This window comes from Myiozetetes cayanensis, unplaced genomic scaffold (genome assembly GCF_022539395.1).
Source record: "Myiozetetes cayanensis isolate MyiCay16 unplaced genomic scaffold, myiCay2020 scf1, whole genome shotgun sequence".
NCBI lineage: Eukaryota > Metazoa > Chordata > Aves > Passeriformes > Tyrannidae > Myiozetetes > Myiozetetes cayanensis.
In genome coordinates this window covers 12,864,273-12,885,591 of record NW_026086604.1, presented here as the reverse complement: position 1 = coordinate 12,885,591, position 21,319 = coordinate 12,864,273, and the positions used below count along the sequence as shown (strand labels likewise).

Below are 21,319 nucleotides of genomic sequence, written 5' to 3'. Positions count from 1 at the left end.
TTTCAACTGCCTACTGTACGTGACAGCCCTATACTTCAGGATACAACTGCATATGGAGTCTGTGTTTGGCAGACCTGAATAGTAGGTGGTCTGAGTCGTTCATTACTCTCATGCCATCGGATCTGGGACAGCAAGTTAAGCAGTGTGAACAGAGCTCTTGGCCATGCAATCGGAAGAGGAAATCGTTATCCTTTGTGCTCAACCCTTGAATAGTTTTTGCATAATTTTCTCAATGTACAGTGAACTGAGATGCAAGCCTTCAAACAAGCCCTTTAAAATTCTCCAGGGGTTGCTCTTCCCAAGTACTGTCTAGCCATACACCATGGGATGTTCTTTTGCTGTCTGAAAATATCCCTCTCTTATTTTTATAAACCATTTTTTCCTATCAGTTTAAGAAACCACTTTTCTATCCTTTATGCTGAGATCTTTGTTAAAATATAATTATTTACATTGCATTTTGGCTACGGCAGAGTGCTAGAGAGAACTTAGCCAGCAAAAGCTTCAGTTTAGGAAAGGGCGTGGTATTTACCCTCATTAGTCTGTTTCTGAGGTAAAAAATGTTTTCTGCAGCAAAATGTCTCTGACATTAAGTTTGTATGGTTCTGTTCCTGACTGTTCCTTGACTGGTTTTTTTCTTTCTTTAACAAAAATTGTATACCACATGCATGATTTCATATGCACGCAGGTAACCAGAGAACTAAGCCATTGGCTCCAGCATTGAAAACAGTTTATTTCCAAATTTTGAAATGCTAGAACAGATTGCGAGAACTCACAGCCAGGTGGGAGAGAACACACACACACAACCCCTAGAGCGGGGTTCCTGCCTTATGTGTCAAAGGCCCAACACATGCACAGAATGCCCTCTGGGCTGCTTTTTACAGTTTTCTCTTTCTCTTCTTATTTCCCTTCCCCTCAGTCAATGGGAAAAAATGCTTTGAAGTTTTACATAACCTGCAATTATCTCTCTTGATAGAAACTGCATCTTTTTTGGCAAAAACAGCCTGAGGGAAAAACAGAATGTTGCTGCTTCCCACATTATTTTTTCTAGACTTAAACCTTCCAGCTGCGGAAGGTCTCTTGAGCAAAGGAAAATCCTTAAACAGCTCAGCTTTTCTCCTCACCCAATTTCTTGCCTCCCGACACCACGTGTCAAATTTCTGATTTATTTTTACAGCATTACAAATGCAATGCATTTCACAAAAAAAGATAATTTGTAACATCAGTTTTAATGCAGCCCAACTATCTTGCCTGGACTTAGTAAGAATTCATATTTTGTCATGATTTTGACTAGTTGTCAAACTCACTCAAATACGAGTTCTAGGTATGACATGACCTGGAAATAAAGAAATGAAGAAATTTTTCATTAGGCATACAGTAAGCATTGGCTATGGAATAGACAGTTTGTATCTATCAGTCCCCTGATTTGTTTTTGAGGGTGTTTCTTCTCCCTCATACAGGAGGTCTTGTCTGTATTTCGAAACTTCCTCAGTGTAATTGTATGAGTGTGGTACAAGCACTCAGAGAGATTTTATGCCCACACAAATACTGTGACACAGGAAGACCATGTGTTAAGGCTTTTCTATATTAGCAGTAATGTTTCTGAGCAAGAAGGAGTAGCAGACCACCTACAAAGCACCTAAATTCATACAGGTGTGCCTGTGTATACTGACATATACACTCTTACTTTGCAAAACAAATTTTCAGCCATTTATCAGCATGACTGGGACCAGATCACCTCCCCTACAAGTGGTGAAAGACAGAAAGCTGGGGCTGTTCAGCCTGGATAAGGTTGTGTGGAGACTTCACAGCAACCTTCCAGTATCTGAAGGCACCTCCAAGGAGGGTGTAGAGGACTCTTCCATCTGCAACTGTAGTGATTGTATCAAGGGGAATGCCTTCAAACTGAAAGACAGGAGGTTTATATTAGATGTTAGGAAGAAATTCTTTGCTGTGAGGGTAGTGAGGCACTGGAACCGGTTTCCCAGAGAACTTGTTGATGCCCCAACCCTGGAAGTGTTCAAGGCCAGGTTGGATGGAGGGCTCTGAGCACCCTGGTCTAGTGGAAGGTGTCCCTGCCCAGGGTATGGGCATTCAGAACTAACTGATCTTTAAGGTCACCTCCAGCCCAGACTGTTCTATAGCACAGGGGCGGTGGGACTTGTGTGAACACGCCTGGGGATTCTGACCAAACTTTTCAACCCCAATAGGCCGCGTGCAGGGCTCGGGGCCGCCACCTCTACACGCTGACCGGCCCGCAAGTCCTCACTGGATTCAGGAAGGCAGGAGAACGACCCGGCTCCCGACCGAGGAGAGCGACGGGCACAGGGACCGCACCGAGCGGCCGTGACAGGCTGCCCCGGCCCCGCCCGCCGCTCCCGCCCCGCCGGCTGTGACGGCACGGGGCGCCGGGAAGTGCTTCCGCCGGCGCCGTGAGGGGGACGCGGTGCCGCGGTCGAGAGTGCGGCGGGCACGGGGAGCCTGCAGCCCGGAGCGGGGCCGGGGCCCGGGCGGGAGCGGGTTGGTCACTGCCGAGTCCCCTTGCGGCGGGTCGGGGCGGTGAGCGCGCTGAGGGCACGGAGGTGCGTGAGGAGCATCCCCGGTCCCACCGCCCGGCAAGGCTGCGGTGGGTGAGGGAGCGGTGTCCGAACCGAGGGGTCGGTCCGACCCGAGGGGTGCAGCGCTGAGCCGGCTTCGTCAGCTGAACAGTTCTGCCTGGGATAGGGCCGCGTGCGAGGAAAGGGAATGGGATAGCTGTCCTTCAGAAGTTTACTAGGATAGACTCAAGTACTCGATCGTTCCATCATAACCTCCTCTTTTCTGCTCGTCCTAGCGGGACCGGTTAAGGCCAGGAGATGTCGACCCCCCCTCTGGCTGGGGCGGGGATGCCGCCGGGCGCCTTCTCGGGCACGCAGGCTCAGGCGGCCAGGGAGGTGAACACGGCTTCCCTCTGCCGCATCGGCCAGGAGACCGTGCAGGACATTGTGTTCCGAACCATGGAAATCTTCCAGTTACTGAGGAACATGCAGGTGAAAAGCAGCTCTTTGTTTTCATGGCCCTTGCTTCCCATGTTTTTGTCACTGACTGCCAGTATATACAGACAGAGGAGGTGGCTTAGAACGTTTAGATAATCAAACTGCTTTAAAAAGGAGGATTGACTGGAGAAGTGAATACTACTCTTAATGTATTTGTTTACTCCTGTAGATAAAGTGAACGTGTAGAATATTCAGAAATGCTGAATTGCTGTTGCCCCCACAATAAATAAACTAAATACACCCCGTAACTGTGTTTTCCTTTATAAATAGCAAAGTCTGTTTATATACCGGTTATGTTTCTCTGTTTATGTTAACATACAGGGAGTAATTTTAGAGGAAATCTCATTGGTTTTTTTTGGTAATATTTCCCACCTAAAACTTTTTTTTTCCTTATAAAAATGGACATAATCCTTGTACTTGACTACTTACTGAGAAAGCATACAAACTTTTGTTGTGTTTTCTCTCTGTGGAAAGCAGAAGATAAATAATGACCCCCGTTCCCTCTGTTTTCATGACTCTTGTGTTACTGAATTTTGTGGCTTGGGATTGAGACACAAACTCTCAAAGTGTAATAGTTGGATCACAATAGTGTCATACTTAAACATTGTGAAGACAATTACTGAAAAGAGTTAGAGGGATTGGCAATGACCAAAGTATAGAATACATGAAGCTGTTTGGCAGCAGTGATTGAGCACATAAAACACAGAATTTTGCCAGTAAAGAAAATAAAAATTTCAGTGATTGCTGTGGGAATAATGTGATTGTCTGATTTTAAAATGTACAAAATCCCATCTGAATTCTTTTGGTCTGTTTATTTTGTGTGACAGAGGCTTTAATATTTTTTATGTTTTGGTTCTCTTAAGTTACCAAATGGTGTTACTTATCATACTGCAACATATCAAGACAGATTGGGAAAGCTGCAGGAACATCTCCGTCAGTTATCAATACTCTTCAGAAAACTGAGATTAGTCTATGACAAATGCAATGAAAACTGTGCTGGGCTCGATCCTGTTCCCATAGAAGTAAGTATATATATATATACATCACAGCTTGGAATAACCACTCTCTGCATAGCATATCATATCATCCATTCTCAGTTGCAGGAGACTCAAGTCTCAAACAAGTTTTAATGAGACTGGATATTAAGTGGACTGAAGTCTGTTTATTAGTTAGAGCTCGTTGAAAGATTGTGAAACTTCCATGTTAACATCATCAATTCTTACTAGTTGGGAGGAATCCAATTTTGAAATTGAATCCCAATTTGAAATTTTCCCCCTGTACTCAGCACTGGTGAGGCCACACCTTGAGTGCTGTGCCCGGTTCTGGGCCCCTCAATTGAGGAGGGACATTGAGATGCTGGAGCGTGTCCAGAGAAGGGCAATGAAGCTGGTGAAGGGTCTGGAGCACAGGTCTGAGGAGGAGTGGCTGAGGGAGCTGGGGTCATTTAGCCTGGAGAAAAGGAGGCTTAGGAGGGACCTTCTCATTCTCTACAATTCCCTGAAAGGAGGTTGTAGCAAAGTAGGGGTCAGCCTCTTCTCCCAGGCAACAAGTGACAGGAAAAGAGGAAATGGCCTCAAGGTGTGCCAGGGGATGTTTAGGCTGGAAGTTAGGAAAGGGTGATTAAACACTTGAATGGGCTGCCCAAGGAGGTGGTGGAATCACCCTCTCTGGAGGTGTTTAAGGAAAGACTGGATGTGACACTTAGTGCCATAATCTAGTTGAGAAGATCTCAGAGGTCTTTTCCAACCTACTTGATTCTGTGATTCTGTAAAATCAAACTTGATTTAAAATTTTAGCCTTTTTCCTCAAGCTTCTTGGTTCCTTCATCAATGTTTCCCCTAAGAAAATGAAGGATTCAGGGTAAATTTTTTAAAAGAAGTAGGAAAAAGTGGGGAACAACCTGCTTCAAGCTCTCACCTGTCAACCTGGCTCCTTCACTAATAAACATTATTCTCTTTCTCTGACCATCAGTCTGTGCCTCCTTAGTTGCCTCATTCTGGTACTCCTAACCTGCTGGGCCGGTATGAACCAAACCTAATTGTGCAGTGGTGACGGAAAAGTTACAGCATCAGACTTCCATGAAGGAGGATTGGCCAAAGTTTTTCCCAATAAAACTGTTATTCCAAGTAAAATCAAAACTTTGTTTTCCCCCTCATAAGTTAATTTGTTCCTAATTCCTACTAATACTCTTAAACCCTGTTTTGTGTTATGCCTAGGGTTACTACTGCTCTACTTATCCAGAACTATGAAGTTCTTTAAATACTGGCCTTTGGATTTGGAGGCAACTTTATTAACAGACTTGTGATTGGCCATTGAATTTTAACCATATAAGCATTATATTTTGTATTTCACTCTCTTCGCTGAATAGGAATAAAGAAATTAGGTTCATTCATTGATTCTGTACAGTCCAGTCTAGACTACTACTTCTAGACTACTACTTCTGTCAGCAGTCACTGCCAAGTGTTTCAGAGAAGCATGGCAGCAAGCAAGGGAGTAGGATAACTTTCCCATTTTAAAGAATAAAACTTTTTCCATGATGTGTTGACTTGTGTTCAGTAGAGTAAATGAGTAAGCTTTTTTAGTGTGATGTCTCACTGATAACAGGTGCAGCAGAGTTTTGTATCAATAGTCGGAATTCTTTCTTTTTAATATGCTTAGTCTTTCCTGCCCTGAAGTTAGGAGGTGCCTTCTGTCTCATGTTTTTACTGGTTAGGGTGAATGACAGTGGCACACCATTCCTCTTGGATCAGTTTCCTTTCTTCTTTCAGTATTTCAATAATACTCTCAATCATATTATTTTGTGGCTGACATTCTAACCATACCTTTAAAGAGTATTTACAAAATTCTTTTTTTTTTCACAGTCAAGAGAAGTCAGTACCTACTAATATCCCTTAGTCTATTATTATCAATATAAATGTTTTCACATTTTTTGTAAATGTGTACTAGCAATATAATAGGTATTACTAAATTTTTATTAACCAGCATAGCAAGGCATGAGATAATTGTGAAGCAGATCTGGTTTAAATTTCCTGCTTTTGTGTGTTAGGTGTAATTTGGCTTTTCTTTGTGGGTTTGGTTTTTTTTTCTAATACGTTTTCTGAAAGACAGGAGGTTTTCAAAGGAAGTGTTCTACTTTGAGTACTACTTTATTTTTCCATCAGAGAGAGGAGTTTTTCCCAAGAGTATTTAGGAGCCACACTACTTTTTTTTTATGGTCTGCAAATGTAGTAAGTAGTTAACCTTTTCTACATTTTCATGGCAAAGTTTGGTGTGGTAGTTTTTGTCCATTTTGATAAGCTTAATAAGAACGGACTACAGAAATTCTTGCACAGAAGGAAATTAAATTTTCAGTGGGTTAAATCAAAGTCAGTTTTCTATCAGAATGCTGAAGGAGGATGCTGAATGCTTTGAAATATTACACCCCAACCTAAGTAACAAGTTAATATGCGCTTGGTGAGCAACTTGCTCCCAGGCTTTTGAACGAATGTCTTTTTGCTCATTTTCATCAGTACTAGTCTTTCATTTTCTGTAGTGTGTATGGGAATATGGATGTAATTTTGCTCGGTTCAGGACAGGAAAAGCAATATTGCACTGTGGACACTGTGGATGTATGCTATGTATACAATGTTACAGCTTATTTTTTTTATTAATTGTTAGTAACTTGGGAGTGTTCTGACACAGAAGCATGTATTTGTGTTGTACCTGCTATATTTACTGATTCTTTTTAATTTATTTTCTTTTTAGGAAGGAAACATACAGTAGTATTCATTTAGGAATACTTCATCAAAGATTTTTGGCTTGTGTAGAAACTTACAGAAATGATAGTACAATATGGTCTTTTCCAGCCTAACCAAAACTATGATTCTAGGTAACTATAGACCTGGTCTTAAGAATAGCCAAACAGAGGTTAACTAAAAGAGCAAGTCATAACTAGAGTATTAAGCAAGTAGCTATGTAAAGCCAGTCATAATTATGGTTAGTATTGGATCATAGAGTCATAGAATATGCTGAGTTGGAAGGGACCCATGAGGATCACTGAGTCCAACTCCTGGCCCTGCCCAGGACACCCCAAGAATTACAACCTGTGCCTGAGAACATTGTCCAAATGTTCCTTGAACTCAGGAAGGCTTGTAACCCTCTGGGTGAAAAACATTTTCTGATATCCAACCTAAACCTCCCCTGACTCAGCTTCGTGCTATTTCCTCGAGTCCTGTCACTGGTCATGAGAGTGAAGAGATCAGTACCTTCCCCTCTGCTAAAATACGTGATAATAATGACAAGCTCTTTTTTGTGGTATTTATTAGTGTGGAATAGTAAAATTTAAAATCACAGTCTGCAAGGTTCAAGAATACAAGATTTATCCATGATACACATCTTGACAGGCAAAGTGTGGGGTTTGCCTGCAGTTGTGAAATTGCTTGGGTCTAAGCATGGTAATAAGTGGGATTGTGTCCTTTTGAAGCACGATGTTTTCCTGGAGAACCAGCTGAGGTCGTTCCAAGGCCTTTGGGTTTGAGGTGACAAGATTGTGTCCACCTTCTCTTGAGCGTTTGAACCTGTGGAAGAAAATGGTAGTACCTTATGTATCTCCTGCGTTTGATTTCTTTTTTTTTTAATTTCTTCTTTTAATTTTTCTTTTTTTTTTTAGTAAAGCTAATATTTCTTGTCTTCACAGCAACTTATTCCATATGTTGAAGAAGATGGCTCTAAGCATGATGATCGTGGTGCTGCAAGTCAACTTCGTTTTGCTAGTGAAGAGAGAAGGGAAATTATGGAAGTAAATAAGGTAACAAAGTGAAAATAATTTATATAAAATAGGAAATGTCACGTTGGCGTCACAAAGCCTAAATTTCTAGACTGCTTTACTAAATGCAGAATGTCTGATGACTACCATCAAACTTGGGGATAAATACTTCTTGCACTTAACTATGTCAGAATTACCTCTTAGGAAACAACTGTTCTTGGAGTTTTTTGGTTTTTTGGGGGGGTTTGTTTGTTTGTTTGTTTGTTGGGGTTTTGTTGTTTAGTTATTATTATTATTACTACTACTTATTATTATTATTATTATTACTATTATTATTATTATTTTAACTCTGGCTCTAGAGTTTAGGTTCCCTGACAGTTTTTACTTGTGTCTCTTTTAAAACCGACATATACTGTTTTGAGCACAGTGTATTATGTTTATGCTTAGCCCACTAGATATCAGCACTACAGACTGAGGTAAGGTGCCTGTTGAACTTACTTCTCTTCAAAACTTACCTCAGGTTTAAAAAAAAACAAAACATTGACCATCAGATGTAAATATTGTTACAACTATGTGAGTTGGTAAAGACTTTTATATTTTGACAGTTTGAGGAAGACCATTCCTTTGTTAAGAGGAACATCTATTGAATCTTAACACATTCAGAAGACAATGTGCTATGAATTATAAAGATGCTGTTAAATTTTCAGTTTGAGTGGCAGTCTGCAGTTGGGGACAATTACTAAAAATGGATTCAAATCTAAAAATATATATGCTAAATACTAATATAATATTGAGATTAAAATATGAAGTTTTACCAGACCACAGTTTTGAACATTGTTTCTTCAATCTCTAAAGTACAAAGATAGGATTAATTAAATATTTCTATGGCTGTAAGATCTGTAAATGCTCAGTAAAAAGGAAGTATAATCTACAAAAATAACTGAACAAAGGAAATAAGTAGATGAAATTTTTAATTTAGAGAATAATTGGTGGATTCTTAACTTTTAAAATATTTCCAATATTTTAATTTGTCTTCAACACTCAGAGATGTATTGTATTTTTCATAACCTATTTATTTAGAAAAATGAGGACTACCTGAATTTAGAGAAAAGCAGTTGTCAGCTTCCCTGTTGTAATCGTTCTCCTAAGTGCTGATATAGCAGGGTTGTATATATTATATTATATGCAGTGTTGTACTGTGAATTTATGCACATTTATTTGCAATCTTTAAGTGTTAATAAGTTTAACTGTCCATATTTGCTGTGGTTTTAATAGTTCTGTGACATAGTTTTGCCCTTGTTGTTGTACTTGTATGCTAATGTATTTTAAAACCTCCTTGGTGTGATCTTGTGAAAAGAATTTCATAAATTTTTATGATGAGGTGTTATAGGACCATTGGTTGCAAACTGGTAATTAAGAATGCATTTAAACCTTCACTTAAATCTGGTCTGGAATCCTGTATTTACACCTAAATATTAGACCTACTTTTCCATATTTTCCATAGTAAATCTTCACAAGATAGTTGAACTTTCTCTAATATTCTTGTGGACAAATGCTTACTAACTCCTGCAAAAGAAAGTTAAACTTCTTGTTTTTTGGAAGTGCAGTGTTTTTTTCTTTTGTCTCCCTCCAGCTGTACAAGCACATCCACTACCACTTTCAAAGCTCGAATTTTAGTAGTTTTCAGAATAGGAAATGATTTGGGTTTTATGACTAGAAATAAAGAAATTCTTCTTTCTGCAAAGAAAAATCACTAGAATCATTATTAATCATTATTAATATATTAATCATTATTAATTGATCTAATTTCTGACACTGGCTGCTGGGCTTAACTAGCCCTCTCTGGTTTTAGCTTTTCAGTTCCTCTGTAGTATGTAACATCCAACTCAATTGGATTAATTTATTTTAGAAAAATTTCATAACGCAAAATGGTGCTGCAGATGCTGTGATAGGGAAACCTTCATTACAGATACGGAAGCTTTTTATGTTCTTGACCCACTGTCGTCCTTCAGCTGTTGCCCTGTTCTCACCTAATCTTTTTTGCTCTGATAGGCAGCATTTTTTCAGTCTTTGCTGTTATTGGTACCAAAAAAAGCATTGTTGCAATAACCCAATACTTTGACTCTACTGAGATATTTGAGTTTTTAGACTTGCCATGGGTTGCTGAATTTTACCCTTCTTCCTGTGATACCCCAGCCAGTCTGATTTCTTTAGTGGCTCTGGGTGTATGTGAAAGGCACTAACTGCCCCTCAGTGTGGAGCTCAGACAGAGCTAGTAGTAGCTCATACAAATCTTGTGGATCACGTATTCTCACATAAAAATGCCCCTCATTCCATGAACCACTGACTTGAAACGTGGCAGCTCTGCTTTGCTGCTGCAGGTGTCTGGTCAGGGCATCCTCAGTGGAGGAGGAGAGGAACCTCAGGTACTTCCTATACTCACCATCTCATTCATGGGGCAGGAGGACCTGTTGGTGTAGCAGTTCATAAATACTGCAGGAGGTTTTGGTGTTGGTTTATTGTGTAGTGACATCTTTCTGCTGTATTAGTCTTGCATTGTAGGTCAGAAAGTTTAATGTGCTCACCTTGGCTGTGGAAGTACTTGTCTGTTAATTTAAAATATAGATCAGTTTACAAGGTAATGAATTTCTGTCCTAGCAATTCAGTAGTAATTAGCAACTGTAGGTTTAAATAAAACCCGTTAAGCTTAATACCCTAAGGGAGTTTTGGCAGCACTAAGAAGTATATACCATTATTACAAAACAAACAAACAAACCATTTCTTGAGGACTGAACTACCTCTGCCTTTTGTACTAAACAATTCTCTGCTGCAGTTCCCAAAAATGTAGCTTATTCTTTTTTAATTGTATTTGCTTTCTGGGCTTGTAAATTGTTGGGGTGGTTGACCGTCTTTCAGAATAAATAATTTACTGTTCCAGAATCAGTTTAGCATTTGCATTGGTTTACTAGTACAAGTCTTGACACAGTTTTCATTGAAATTAATCTATTCGCAACAAGTGGAAACTGTTACCAAGATATCCTCACTTGTCTTCATATTTTTCAACGGTTTAATGTTCAGTCTACAGGTTTTTTGCCTTCTAAGTATAGCATCATCAATATTATTTTCACCTGAGGCTCACCTTAGGTCTGTAGTCTTGTAGTACATTTGACAGGACTTAGAAAATATCAAATCAGAAACTGAGGATGGTTTAATCTGTGTGGAGCAAGTACAGCTGAGGTTTCTTAGGTGCCAGAGGTCTGGTTTCAAATGAAGCACTTAGGAAAACTGTGGCGTAATTAGTAGTCTCAGTACATTTGCATGAAAATAAAATGATGTGAAATAGCATTAGGACATTCCAGGTGACTCCTTAGAAAACAGTCGTGTCTGATATTCTTTATTACCATTTGCTAAGTGTTTAACAGTGGTCTTGCTAAGAGAGGAAAAGGCAATCCACATGACAGACGTTTACGTTAAGCTGTTATGAGTTTACTTCTGGGATTTTTTTTGATAACATAAGCATTGTGCACTGCCGCTGATGTTGTTTAGGGAAGTATCCTTAAAGTGACAGCAATTTGCAATTAGTCTTTTTCTCTTTGGAAAACTTTACTTTTGAACTATGCTGAAAACCTAAATTCCTTTTAAACTACCTTTCACTTTATTTTCATGCATTTTTGTTTTATATGTGTAGAGTCCTTTCTCACAAAAATACAAATGTGTACCACGTAATGCTTTGGCAAGAGGGGAAGAGTTCTTTATTTGGACACCTTCTCACCAGATTAATCTGCACTGGAGACAGTTCCATCATGTTTTGAGTACCCAAACTGGCTCTCTGCAATGGTAGAATCAGAAGAATTTAGACTCAGTGGGAGGTCTGGAGATTATCTGTTTCAGCCTCCAGCTCCAAGCAGGGTCAACCAGCAAAGTAAGATCTTGTTGCTCCAGCTCATATCCAGTAGCATTTCAAATACCTGTAAGGATGGAAATTCTGCCTTTTCTGGTCCCTTTTTAAGGGTTGACTTTCACTGTGAAATCTCTCCTAATGTTTCATTGCAATGTTTTCATAATTCATACATCCACTTTCTCTCATCCTTTTGCTGTGTACATTCAAGAAAAGTGCAGCTTGTTTTTTCCATGATCTTCAGTAGGTAGATGAAGACAGTGATCATACCTTTTGGCCTTCTCTGCTTGAGACTGAACAAATACAGCTTTAATCATCTTAGTGGTCTTCCACTACGTGTTATTCAGTATGTGCTTTATATTGATCCCCAAATTGGACAGTCATTCTCCAGAACCAAATAGAGAGGGAATAACAATTTCACTTGACCTGATGGGTGCACTCTCTATAATATAGCACAGTGTGCAGTTAGGCTTCATTGTTGAGAAAAGATCTGCTGCTGACTCATGTTCAACTTGTCAAAAAGTATCAAAATTACCTCGGATCCTTTTCTGCAAATGTAATTTCTCTTCAGTCAGCTCTTTGCCTGTGCTGTTGTGTGAGTTTATTGTGTGTACAGATGTAGGATTTTGCTTTAGTTGAAGTTCCCAGGGTAGGTCCCTCTCAAACAGCTGTCCTACCACTGAGTATATTTATCACTTTTCCCTACTTAGCATTGTCCACAAATTTGATACAGTGATGTGGATTTGATACAGTAAGTGTGGATTAGTCATTAATGAGATATTAAGAAAACTCATTTTAGTATCAAACCTGAAAAACTTCCCAGAGTGGCCAGCTACCACTTGGTCTTAATACTGATGATCCCAGCATTTAGAATCCCATAGCCCAGACAATTTTCCATCAATCTTGTAATCCACCTATCCAAACCACATCTCTCCAATTCTGCTACAAGACTGTGAGAGATTGTGCCAAAAGCCTGATTGATATGAAAGTAAAGAAAAGCCCCTGCTCTCCCCTTGCCACACATCCAGGCATTTCTCAGTAGAAGGACGTGATGTTTTTCAGGCACAATGCATCTTTGGTAAATCCCTTTGGAAGAAAATTATACAGAGATTGATATTATGATGGAAAATGGGCCTTGGTATCAGTTGAGCAGACATAACTTAGCATATCATCTGGCAGCTTTAACAGAGTTTGAGCAAAGTGTTGAGGACATTCTTTCTATCATATTTTTTTCCAGCTATATGCATATAATATTGTCATTTTTTAGACTATAAAACCAAAGGAAAAAAGAAAAAAGAAGGAGAAGGACTCATTTAAAAAAGGAACAGTATAAATTTCACTTTCCTATGACAAATGTTGTGTTTCTGTAGAAATTTTGAGGCCACTGTCACCTTCATAAGGCTTTCAACAATCACTTTCTACAGCAGTTTAAAGGTCAGGAGTAACATGAGTTCTGTATCCAGCTCTGGGGTTTGCAACACAGGAAGGATATGGGCCTATTGGAGCAGGTCTAGAGGAGAGCCACAAAAATTATCAGAGAGATGGAGCACCTCACCTATGAGGAAAGGCAGAGAGACTTGGGGCTCTTCAGTCTGGAGGAGAGAAGATTTCATGGAGAAGTTATAGCACCCTTTCAGTACCTAAAGGGGCCTGAAAGTCTTCCCAAGAAAGAAGAGAACAGACTTTTTAGCAGGGCCTGTTGCAATAGGACAAGGGGTAATGGCTTTAGACTAAAAGAAAGTCAATTTAGATTAGATATAAGGAAGAAATCTTTTATGCTGAGGGTGATGACACACTTGTCCAGAGAGGAGGTAGATGCCCCATCCCTGAAAACATTCAAAGTCAGGCTGGATGGGTCTCTGAGTAACCTGATCTAGTTGAAGATGCTCACTGGGGAGTTGGACTAGATGACCATTAAATGTCAGTTCTAACCCAAACTGTTCCAGGATTCTGTGCTCATGGAAAAAGAACATGATGCAAGTTCTCTGTAGTAGAGTCATAATCACCAAAGTAAGCATAATTTTTTAATTCTGCCAAGATATATGCAATTAAAAGTACTAGTGTTATTAATATTTAATGTTGTATTACACTGAGATGTCCTTCTGGCCTGCACTGTTGTAGATCTTCAACAGAGCAGGTAAAAACTATAGCTGTCACAGGATTCAGGGGTGTGGTCTTTTATATAAGATTTTCAAGGTGGAAAACCCTCTTTGTTTTTTTCTTAAACAGAAGGAGAGCCTGTACAACATAGGCAAGTACTGTTGATGGTTTTGCAGGCACCAGTTGGAATATGATCTGACTCTTCCACAGTGTTTACACTACTTTCTTTGCCTGAAGAAGGGACTTCTAACAAATGGCTTGAGCGTAGCATAATGACTCATTTAATTTATGTGGGTTTTGTGCTTCAGTACATGTTTTCATAAATGTCTTACCTGACCTATGCCTACTAAGGTCTTGTTGGTTACTGGAAGGTGCAGTCCTTGCCAACTCCATCCTGCTGGCCATAGTGCTTGCAGGGTCAACCAAAAGGGATAGGTAATCACATTGAATATTAGTATCACCAAAGAAGACCTCTTAGGATTGGTTTACAGTCAGATCCCTTTCTTGGCAGAAGGGGACTAACAGAAACCTGCCTGTCAGATGTAACTTGAATTTAGGTCTCTTAACTCATTATAAACTGCCTCATTTAAAATAATTTCCCTGTGCTATCTTAAAACAGATAAAGTCAGGAGCTGTAGCATGTATGTGGGATGAAGTACTTTTTCTTGTTTCATACAACTGTTAATCCTGAGAAGCAGTCCAGAGTTCAACTAATTCATTTCAATAGAAGGAGGAAAGAGTGGGAGACAACTTGCAAGCAATCTGTTCAAACGAAAATTTGTCATTACTGCAGAATCTGCTTACAGAACTTGCCCGTTTCCCAAGAAGGCCATTTCACCTATCTTTCCAAGGTTAGACCTGGGTTGAGATGTTCTTACTGGCTCAGCAAAGTCTTAAGCAGAGGCCAGCACTTCCAGTGGTGCAGAACATATTAATTATGTATTACTTTGTGGTGTGAACCACTGCCTGTCAAAGATCAGTAACAAAGATCACTCTATGCATTTCAATTAGGAGACCATGCTCTCTGAAGTGAATTTTTTCTCCTCTCTTTATACTTTTAACAGCCTAGCAATCCAGGGATGGTGCTTCATCTTAGATGTGTTTTTCTGTTTCTAGAAAAAGTAGAAGAGCTAAGAAAATAGGTCTTCACTGAAGACAAGGATCTAAAATTATCTTCAGATAAAGAAACAGTTTTATACCTCCTGTCTTTACAGATGCTTTGGAAACAAATTAAATCCAGTTTGAAGGTTCCCTTGTCTAGTATCAAATAAAGATCAAGCAATTTACAGTGTCATAATGCTTGCACAGGAAAGGAAAACAATCTTACAGAATGAGTCTTTTGGGCATAACTTACATAAAGTTCATGTGAGCTTACCTAAGTAACAGTATTTAACAATACAATTAGACATGGATGGAGAGAGAGCACAGTCTGCTTATCAGAGGTCAATGGTTCTTATTTCTGTCTGACCATCACTGACTGTTCAGCCTTCATTTCTATTGATGAAGGTTTTGTAAAATCTTGAAATGGCATACCCTCAGTATCAATGAGTGACAGCTTGCATTAAACTAGTAGTTTTGATGTAACATTCACTGATTTCTTTAAGATTGAATGTTGAGGATGGCAAACAGAAACATGTTTTAAAATGCCACAGGTATGAACGTGCTTGTTTATCTCATCCTGCTTGTGCTTTCTCAAGCATCGAGACCTTTGTAGGAAGACGCTTACAACTCTCTTGTTTGGATGCTGTGGTAATGACATGATTCTTAGTTTTCTCTCTTGTCTTTAGGAGTTGGATCTCTGCTGTGTATTGTGAAGTCTTGGATCAGCAAATGGAAATGACAACAAGAAGCATTAGATAAATGCCTTTAGTTATCTTTAAAATGCTTTTTAGTCTGTCAAGTCCTTGATTAGAAATTCGGTGTTATTCCTACCTCTGTTTTCACATCCTTCTCAGGAGTCTGGAACTGAATGTTGTCTCTTCTTACAGGAAATGTGTGCCCTAAAGTCTGTGTTCAGAAATACTTCCCTTACTATGTTCCCCATGTAATCTAAGCCTAATTACCATAGTAATTTGTAATAGTAATAGTAATTATCATTACCTAATTACAGATTGTTTTTAAAGCTCCGAAGTGAATGGGCTTCCTTTTTTACTCTGGACTTCTTTCCCAGCTGACCAGCTGGGCAACTTAAAAAATTGTTGTATTGCCTGCATCAAAATTTAGGAGACAGTTTTCAGGACATTACTTCTTTCGTTGCTTCATTTTATCGCTGTTGCAGTTGCTTTGGTTGTATTACTGATCTGAATTCCCCTTTTAATGTATTGCAATTTGTATGGCAATAACAAAGTTATGTTAAACCTGAAACATTTTGTTCTCTTTTGATGGTAGCAAGACTTTCCTGTGCTTTCACTTTACTTGGAACTCTGGACTTCCTTAATGAATAAGTAGTTTGATCTCTAATGTGAGAAGGCTGACATTCTGTCAAATCAGAATGAAATGGAGAACATACTGTGTAACGTTAACAACAACCTAACTTAGTTCTCAACAGCTTCAGTTTGAGCAGGACAATGAATAAATGAGACAATAAATATGGGCATTATTGTGAAACGTGAAAGGTTAAGGAAATTTTATGATGTCTTAATGCCCAGATCTTTCTTCTGTAAAGACATAATTATTAAGTTTTGTTTATGCAACCAAATAAAAGCAAGTTTGCTGTTCTTCTCTTCCTTCGCAGGCTTCTGCAATTTGCAAAAACAAATATATAATTTTAAAGAATTCAGCATGCTTGGGAGAACCTTTTTCAAGACAGGACTCTAAACACGTCACAGTTGACCTACATAGGCAGAAAGGCTGCAAAAGCTTGATTTGTTTCACCTATACTTTGTGCTTTGTTCAAACTTCTACTGTTAATCCCTCATTTTTTCTGCAAACCCAAGTTACAAAACATACATTCACATAATTTACCCGTTCCCTGAATTCTTTCTTCCTACTTATAATGCTCTCTTTTGGACTTTAAAAAGTGAGGAATGATCCCCACAAACCTACAGCATTTGAGGGTGTCAGGTGTTTGATAAAAAGAATGCTGTGAAGAGAACAGCATTGACTCTCTACCAATGGTCCTTACCTTTTGAGGCTTTCATGTATTTTTAAAGTGTGCTTTTAAGGGGATGTATTATCCCACTAATAGTGCTCACAGACAACTGAGGAAGAGGTTCATACAGCATTTCATAACACTGTAAATTTTGTTGATTTTTTGAGTGTGCTAATTGAACTGATCACAAAAAAAACTGATAATAAACTCTTTCCACAGAAACTGAAACAGAAGAATCAGCAGCTCAAGCAGATCATGGATCAGTTACGGAATCTTATTTGGGACATAAATGCCATGTTGGCAATGAGGAATTAAACAAGGAAAATCAAACTTTATATTTGAAGAAGATACAAATCTCATTGGATATACTTAACTTCCTTGTAAGAAGAAACATGTTTTCCTACAATCATATTGCAGTAATGTTTGAAAAGTCTTCAGGATTAAAATGTTGGGGTTTTTTAATAACTTAAATGGTGTTGGGTTTGTTTTTATATAAGATTCATCCTACAGGTTTTACCTGAGTGTTTCCCTTAGACTGTACAGTGTCAGTAACTTATAGTAATAATTTGGATTGCTATGCAAATGAGGGGGTTTATAAATGAAATGTTTCTGGATTTTCTTTATAATACAATTAACAATTTTTAAAATGTGCTTGTATGCCATTCTGCAGTGCAAACAGCCTCTACAGACAGGAAAAGTTGCAAGACAGGAAAGTCGCTTCAGAAAGCTACAGGGCCAAAATCAGCAATCAGATACTGCAATTCAATATGTTCCCCGTTGTGGGAACATACACTACAGGCTACTATGCTATACAAGTTCATCTCATTCCATATCCTATCACTGGATATATGATAGCTTAGATAAATCGGAGCAAAATACAAAAGCTACATAAAAATTATATCCTTATGGATATAATTAAGTCTTTTTAAGGGAAGAGTATCTTAACTTCTTTTGCAATTGCATGTTGTAATTTCTTGAGTACTAATATAGGTATTGTATGGTGAATCATAGAATCATAGAATATGCTGAGCTGGAAGGGACTCATCATGAGTCCAACTCCTGCCCCTGCACAGGACCATCCCCAAGAATCACACTGTGTGCCTGAGAGCACCGTCCAAACACTTCTTCAACTCAGGCAGGGTTGGTGCTGTGACCACTTCCCTGGGAAGCCTGTTGTGGGTTCCTTCCAACTTGGCATGTTCTGTTCTGCTCTGATATGTCACCAAAACCTCCCCTGATTCAGTTTCATGCCATTTCCTAGAGTCCTGTCACTGGTCACCCCAGAGAAGAGATCAGTGCCTGCCCCTCCTCTTCCCCTCGGGAGGAAGTTGTAACTGCAATGGATACTGCCCTCAGTCTCCCCTCTCCAGGCTGAACAGACCAAGTGACCTCAGCTGGTCCTCTTAAGGCTTCCCCTCAAAGCCCATCACCATCCTCACTGCCCTTCTTTGGATGCTTTCTAATACCTTAATGTTATTTTTATATTGTGGTGCCCAAAATTGCCACAATATTCAAGGTGAGGCCACCCTGGTGCAGAGCAGAGCGGGACAATCCTCTCCCTCGACCATCTGGTGATGCTTTACCTGATGCCCCCCAGGACACGTTTGGCCCTCCTGGCTACCAGGGCACTGCTGACTCATATTCAGCTTGCCATTGACCAGGACCCCCAGGTCCTTTTTCACAGTGCTGCTCTGCAGCCTCTCATTCCCTGGTCTATACACACAACCAGGGTTGCCCTATCCCAGGTTAACCCTTGTTAAAATTCATGCATGCCCAGCCCTCTAATTTATCAGGGTGTCTCTGCAGGGCCTCTCTGCCCTCAAGGGATTCAACAGCTCCTCCCAACTTAGTGTTATTGGCAAACTTAGTATTCCTTTGAGTCTGGGGTCCAGGTCATTAATGAAGATGTTAAAGAAAACTGGGCTGAGGATGGGGCCCTGTGGAACCCCACTAGTGACAGGGCACCATCCTGATGTCACCTCATTCACTATAACTCTTTGTGCTCAACCATGAGCCAGTTGCTCACCCATCTCATAACATGGTTATTCAGCTGTGCTGAACATTTTGTCCAGAAGGATCCTGTGAGAGACAGTATCAAAACCTTTGCTGAAATCCAAAAAGATTATGTCTGCTGGCTTTCCTAGATCAATTAGTTGGGTTGTCCTACTGTAGAAGTAAATCAGGTTCTATAGGCAGGACTTCCCCCTCAGGAAGCCTTGCTGGCTGTGACAGACTGACCAGTGATGTATTCCTGTAGCACTGTATATGGTTGGAATGCTTTGGTTTTGTTTACCAGAATGCACTGAATAAACGCCTCATTAATCTTTTTCCTATGACTGTCAGTCCTAGGAAACTTTGGGGTATACTGATTATTTTGAGTTAATCATCCACCTTCATCTTTCTTTGTTTTGCCCTTGCTATTCTTCACAATTTTTGTTAGCCCTGAAAATAGTCCTGAAAATTTTTGCTATTCACAGATGCTGCTAGTGGACTATTGTCTCTTTTTCCAGATGAAAGAATATGTAAAACAACAGTTTCAGTACAAATCCATGGGGTACTTTACTCTTAATATTTGTCAAGTTGAAAACTTACCATCTTCATGATTTGCTTCTTGTGTATTACTTTTAACACTCATTCCATGTCCAGTCTTAGTACTTTTGTGTAAAAGATTTGTTCAGAACCTTCTGAAACGTCCAGTTAAATGGTATCCTTTTGAAAGATATCCTTTTTACAGTCTGGGGGTTTGAGAATGAATGCTTACTGATTTGAGATTCATGAGTTTAAAAATGTTATACTGGTTTTCACAGAATCACAGCATGGTTTGGGTTGGAAGGGACCTTAAAGATCACCTGGTTCCAAACCCCTGCCATGGGCAGTGAACCTTCCACCAGACCAGTTTGCTCAGATCTTCGTCCAGCCTGGCCTTGAACACTTCCAGGGATGGCACATCCACGGCTTCCCTGGGCAACCTGTTCCAGTGCCTCATCACCCTCACACGTGTTGCTCTGTCGGTCTTCCTAATTTTGTTTTTTAATAATTTCAACCCATTTGTCCACTCCTTGAGGTAAAAGTCACTGGTAATAGATATGATCACACCTGGTTAACAATATGTGACTTTTCCCTAAAATTCAGTACAATATAGTTGTCTTTTTTTCTCCTTTTGAAGGCTGTAAATATTAACAGGTGAATGGATGTCCTGTCTTATAATTGCAAATAAAGTGTTAGAAAATGTTAATTTTGATTAGTTTATACAGCCCTGAAATCTGTAACTATGACAATACCTGGATGTGAGTAGATGTCAAAACACCTTACAAATAAGGTCTCTCTCCTCTCACATTGCAAAAGGAAGAGTGGGTATCCTACTGCACTTATTACCAGCAGCAGAACTGTTCTTTTCCCATTTAGATTGACCACTATGGCAGACTTGTTGATCAGAAATAATAGTTGATTTCTACACCTGTGACAGTTATAACTATTTTATATGCAAAGCTTTTGAAGAGGAGATGGCTGCAAGTAGAGGTTTTATTTTGTTGGTTTAAAATGCAAATGCATTTTTCTATTTGCAAGGTGTGGTGGCAGCTTTCTGTTTTGTGGATTTATAAGTATTCATGCAGCCTAAAGGAAGTATTTGGAGAGGATTTTGAAATGGCACGATCATCTTAATTGGTAGTGTAAAATTCTGAGTTCTTCAAATTTTTGTTCTATTTTTGGAACAATTATGGAAAATGGAAATAAGCCTAGACTTGACTCTACTGCTTGTATAATATCTATGTCTTTTTCCTAAATGTATTTAGAGTTTGTTGACTTTTTTATTGCATACAAACAGTACACAAGTAAAGCTAAAATGTGAATAAGAGTGCAGTTATTGCAAGTAGATGTCTGGCTGATAAAATATTCAGCTGTCTCTGTGCAGCTGCTAGCAGTAGCCAAGGTCTATACTACAATTTTTCATCTGAGAGGAGAAACACTTCAAACCACTACCAGAATAGATGGGCAGTAGCTAAATTGCAAAGTGCAGAAATTGACAGAATTGTAAATTATCACAGTAAATACTGTCAAAGCAGGAACTTTGCAAGGTGTTGGACCAAAACCATACACTTTGACTTACACAGATGAAAGTAAGGGTAGTGAACGTAATTCATGTGCTAGCAGGTCTGTAAATAAGTATAGGATTTGGCCAAGAAGATGACAGTTTTAAGAAAAGTGGCAATTCCTCAGCTGTGAAACACTTTTGAAGGAATTACTGGGCATCAACATGTGCTGAAATTTAATATTTTAGTTAATGCTGACTGAACTTTAACTGCTGGTTAATGAAATGGCACCAGATGAAGTATTTACAAATTCCAGTAAAGCAATACCAACACAGATGTTTCAATGTTTGGTTTGTGTATGAATAGTTGACTGTTGTATCATTATATATCATTGAAATTATCTTCATGCTTCTGGCGTTCGCC

General features: G+C 39.3%; 1 protein-coding gene across 2 annotated transcripts; it reads left to right on the top strand.

Annotated features, from left to right (window-relative positions):
• Positions 1-2,409: 2,409 nt before the first annotated feature.
• On the top strand, positions 2,410-20,100 carry MED30 (mediator complex subunit 30). 2 transcript variants are annotated; one of them, XM_050305973.1, is made up of 5 exons: positions 2,410-2,517; positions 2,831-3,026; positions 3,896-4,054; positions 7,708-7,818; positions 17,085-20,100. In XM_050305973.1, the coding sequence occupies exons 2-5, from the start codon at positions 2,853-2,855 to the stop codon at positions 17,178-17,180; spliced, it is 540 nt and encodes a 179-aa protein (XP_050161930.1). In that variant the 5' UTR covers positions 2,410-2,517; positions 2,831-2,852; the 3' UTR covers positions 17,181-20,100. The 2 variants fall into 2 exon arrangements, with proteins under 2 accessions (XP_050161930.1, XP_050161924.1); XM_050305967.1 differs by lacking the exon at positions 2,410-2,517 and having other exon boundaries at positions 2,554-3,026.
• The last annotated feature ends 1,219 nt before the right edge of the window (positions 20,101-21,319 follow it).